General features: G+C 42.1%; 1 protein-coding gene across 1 annotated transcript; it reads left to right on the forward strand.

Annotated features, from left to right (window-relative positions):
* The first annotated feature begins 380 nt into the window (after positions 1–380).
* On the forward strand, positions 381–4,851 carry LOC112278580 (DEAD-box ATP-dependent RNA helicase 6). The gene is made up of 9 exons (XM_024512182.3): positions 381–787; positions 1,330–1,390; positions 1,651–1,885; positions 2,156–2,394; positions 2,726–2,977; positions 3,331–3,511; positions 3,794–3,882; positions 4,070–4,143; positions 4,441–4,851. Exons 1-9 carry the CDS (start codon positions 651–653, stop codon positions 4,517–4,519), a joined length of 1,347 nt encoding a protein of 448 aa, XP_024367950.1. The 5' UTR covers positions 381–650; the 3' UTR covers positions 4,520–4,851.

Here is a 4,851-nt window from a genome sequence, read left to right on the forward strand (position 1 = left end):
AGATGATGAAAATAACAACAACAACTACAACAATAAAATGTAATCATTGCTAATAAATAAGTAAATAGATAATATAATAATAAAATGTATGTGTACATATGCATGAATGAATTGTACTATGAATTTCACGTGACAAGCAACAGATGTGGAGGGAGCAACAGAAGGAGGAGTTCAGGCTCTCTCTAGGTCTGCGGAGGAGAGGTTTGGTGCACCGTGTGGTTTCGCACGCGGTCAAGTGCGGGGTTCCACGCGAGAGTGAGATAGAGAAGGGGAATGGGAAAGGAGGGGGGGGGGGGGGGGGGGGGGCAGGAAGGCAGGCAAGCAGGCAGGGAGCGAGAGAGGGACGGAGGGAGGGCGAGGGAGGGAGACAGAGAAGGGGGGTTGCTGGAGCAAGGGAGGGGGGAGGCTGGAGCGAGGGCTTCGTGCTTTGGAACTTCTGCCTTCACAGAATCTTCTTTCCATTGCGTTGCGTTGCGTTGCGTTGTTGCTGTGTGTTTGGAGGGCATAGCTTGAGAGCCAGTCCGCGTTTAGCTTTAGGGTCGCAGTGGTAGGACGAGAAAGTAGCGGGGGGTAGAGGGACGGCGGAGGAAGGTGGCTTCCCACAAGGGGAAACTCGCGAGGTTCAGATCAGATAGAGAAGCAGGGGGGCCATGATGGCCACTTCTAGGGCCGGGCCTGCTCCGACAGCTCCCAAAGCCTCCTCATCGTCAAATGTTTCTAGGCATAACAGCAGTAACAGCGGCAATATCCTCAGCAGCAACAACAACAGCAGCGTCAACAACAACAAGTACGGCGTCATCTGATCAATTTGTTGATTATAGGTCATTTCCGTTTTTTGTGGATGGTTTAGGGTTGGAGCTGACGGGAGTTGAGTGGATTGAGATGAGGTCTTAGGTTTCTTTTCTTAGGCATGCGGTTCTGCGCATGCCATCGCGAGGTTCTTTGTTCGTTAGGTTAACGTTTAAGCGACTGAATAATAAGCTTTGATAGCTAATCTTGTTCGAGCACGCATGTTTACATCCTGCATACATTTCACATCTACAACGCATATGTACATTCCACTTACATGGTCCAAAACTCAACAAGAGCCAGCCGTCCTTAATTGAAACTCATAAATGCGTTGGCCCATTCTGTGGTAACCGATTTTAATGCGCGTAGATTTTTTTTTTTTGTTCCTGGACTTTGCTTTGCTGTAAATGGCTTTTGTACCAGCTCTTTCTTGCGACTTATTCCTATGTGGAGGCACTATTAGTAGTTGTTATAACTGCAGCTCGCTATTGTCCCATGTAAAGTCTCCTAATTCTGATTATCTGGACTTATGTGTTTTAGTTCGCAAGACTGGAAAGCACAACTCAAGCTACCACCTCCAGATGCTCGATACAAGACCGAGGTGGGAATAACATGAAGTTCTTCGAATTCTGATATATCCTTATATGCTCCCTAGTATGGACAAAAATATTAGACTGGAATGCAAAGGGTTATATGTTCAAAATCAAGATATATTCTGCGAGTATAATGTGCTGGTGAATTCAGATTTGACTTTGTCAAAATACAGCGAGGCATGAATCTTGTTATGATATGATCAATGATTCCAGGCAGTTGTTCTCTTGAATTTCATTCTACATCGCTGATAGAACTTCGTCGTTGCAGGATGTAACTGCCACGAAGGGTAATGAATTTGAGGACTACTTCCTCAAGCGTGAGCTTTTGATGGGTATCTATGAGAAGGGATTTGAACGACCTTCTCCTATTCAAGAAGAAAGTATACCGATTGCTTTGACAGGAAGTGATATTCTTGCACGAGCAAAGAATGGCACAGGGAAAACTGCAGCTTTTTGCATTCCTGCAATTGAGAAAATTGACCAGAATAAGAATGCAGTTCAAGGTGCCGTACTCTTCTGTAACTCACATCCTCCTCACAACGAATTTCTGTCTCCAGCATAAGGTTGAGTTGTGTTCAATGCAATAATGCGGTCTCAGAATCAGCTTCAAGTTACGATTGTATTTTTGTTGAAAGACTTGTAGTATACTTTGTTGGACTTTTAAACGCTCCTTTTAATTATTTTTTTATTAAAGTGGGGTAGTAGACAAAACTCGTTTGTGGAAGTCACATTCTTTTTACTCATCTTATACATCAATTTGGTTCTGCTTACAGTTTTGCTTTTAGTACCGACAAGGGAGCTCGCTTTGCAAACTTCTCAAGTGTGCAAAGAGCTGGCTAAACATTTGAACATACAAATAATGGTAACCACGGGAGGTACAAGTCTTCGTGATGACATCATGCGCCTGTATCAGCCAGTTCATCTGTTGGTAGGTACACCTGGCCGTGTCCTAGATCTTGCCAACAAGGGAGTCTGCAACCTCAAAGAATGTACTATGTTGGTGATGGACGAAGTAAGTTGAGCTCCAACTTTTTCTCTTTACAACCTTGACAAGCACATTCCCTTTCAACTTTCAACGCTAGAATCTACTGTTGAAGTGGAAGTTATGGTCAGTTTGTTCCTCAGGGTACTTCCACATCGATGCGAGAATGATTTCCTGCAGCACGACATCAAACTCTGGAGGATATGTTCATTTTCTTAGTGTGATATTCGTGGTGTTTGTATTTCTCAAACGATGCCGGTTTTAATATATATTTTGAATGAGGCTCATGTAAGCTGATGTAAATTACAGGTGTCAAATTTGCGCTTTAAATTTTTTTTATTTAGATGTATTTCTTGTGCAGGCTGACAAACTTCTCTCGCCAGAGTTCCAGCCTCTTGTGGAGCAGTTGATCGGTTTCCTGCCTGAGAACCGCCAAATTTTGTTATATTCTGCTACATTTCCAGTCACAGTTAAGTCATTCAAAGACAGATTCTTGCGGAAACCGTACGTAATCAATCTCATGGATGAGCTGACCTTGAAGGGTATCACCCAGTACTATGCGTTTGTGGAAGAAAGGCAGAAAGTCCACTGTCTGAACACTTTGTTTTCCAAGGTACTTCATGGAACTTTTATCTTTGACACAGCTTGGCTGCGTGGTTCGTGTAGCCAAATTTAGCTAGAATGTAGTTTATGGGGCCTTACTTATTTGATCTATACCAGACGGATTATCTGCAGGGCCTAACTATCCTTTGGGTCTTAACCGTTATTTCAAAATAGTGTGTTAACGGCTGGAGAGTGCTTTTTATGGAACATGAACATCTTAGGTTCCCGCAGTATGTTCGGGGGTCATGGAATTCGTTGATATATTATCGATTTCTCAAATTGCGTGTTCTTGATCAAGTTTGATCAGTGCACTTGGAACATGTTTGGAATTGTAACCAGTCTGCGCTTTGTGTTGATTTGCAGTTGCAAATTAATCAGTCGATCATCTTCTGCAATTCAGTGAACCGAGTGGAATTACTGGCCAAGAAGATCACTGAACTTGGATATTCTTGTTTCTACATCCATGCGAAGATGTTACAGTCACATCGTAACAGAGTTTTTCACGATTTCAGGAATGGAGCTTGCCGAAATCTCGTCTCCTCAGGTAACAGCGCTCTCCCTATCTTTATTACATATTACTACTAGTCAAAACCATATGTGAGAAGCCTAGAAAAGCCTGATGTTGAGATGACTTTTAGACTGTTCTATGCATTTCAAAGATGATTCATGTCGAAGAGATCACTTTACATTTTATTGAATTTAGCAGCCTTCCACGGTCTATCTTATTCACTGCTTTGCCTAATATAGACTCTACGAGTTTCCTTTATTTTCAGATGATCATTTCAGTCTGGCTGAAATCAAACGTGTGGATGATGTCTTTGACTAGATCTGTTTACAAGAGGAATTGACATTCAGGCTGTGAATGTTGTCATTAATTTTGACTTCCCGAAAAATTCTGAGACGTATCTTCACAGAGTAAGTTCCATTTTGTTTTTGTTCTACGTCCATCTCAATTTTTGCAATAAATTCTATCCTAGTCGTTTAAAAACTTGGTAGATGACGTGTTCAATTCTATCTCTGATCAAATTAGTTTGTTGTCACTTATTTATTCATGGTATATTCTGTTGTGGATTCTGAAAGATATTGTTGCTCCTTGTCACAGGTCGGCCGTTCAGGGAGGTTCGGTCATCTCGGGTTGGCGGTGAACCTTATCACCTATGAAGACCGGTTTAACTTGTGAGTAAAACTTAACTATGCACTGATGCTTAATTTGAACAGTTCCTTTTCTTACTCGCTGGCCTCAGTAATCCCGTATTGTATTTTATCTAGGTTTTGAGAAAAAGTTGGGACACAAGTTTGTTCTTATTTTTATTCTCTGTCTGAGCTTCAAGGGAAAGAGTTCTTGTGCACAGAAGTCCACACAGAAGTCTAATAGAACTCAATGTAAATTTTATCACCTCGTACTAGTATATTTTTCATCAGAGAGATGAGGTACAAGCTATATGCATACTGATTGACATTAATCTGGATTAGGTACCGAATCGAACAAGAGCTCGGCACAGAGATCAAACCGATTCCTCCTCAAATCGACCGCGGTATATATTGCCGCTAATTTCGTTCGATGTGTCAAGGATTTCTGAGATAAATGTTTGTATGGTACATCTCAACGGTCCGACATTGTGTCTCCATGCGATTCATTTACGTGCTAAAAGTGAGTTTGAAGGGCCTGGTTTACGTTACCTTTAATACGGTGTCAGGATCTCCCTGAGAGTTTCTTGGGCAGTACTTAACCAGGACGAGCTTTCTAATCTGGGGTTGAGATGGATGGAATTGTGTCCACAGCGATATCCATGTGTTTAGATTGCTTGGTTGTGATCTTTTTCTGCAGCGCCATCTTACCTAGTTTATGAAGTGAAAGGGCTGGAATGCCGACATTTAAGTGGT

Source organism: Physcomitrium patens, chromosome 7, assembly GCF_059467195.1.
Source record: "Physcomitrium patens ecotype Gransden chromosome 7, ASM5946719v1, whole genome shotgun sequence".
Taxonomy (NCBI): Eukaryota; Viridiplantae; Streptophyta; class Bryopsida; order Funariales; family Funariaceae; genus Physcomitrium; species Physcomitrium patens.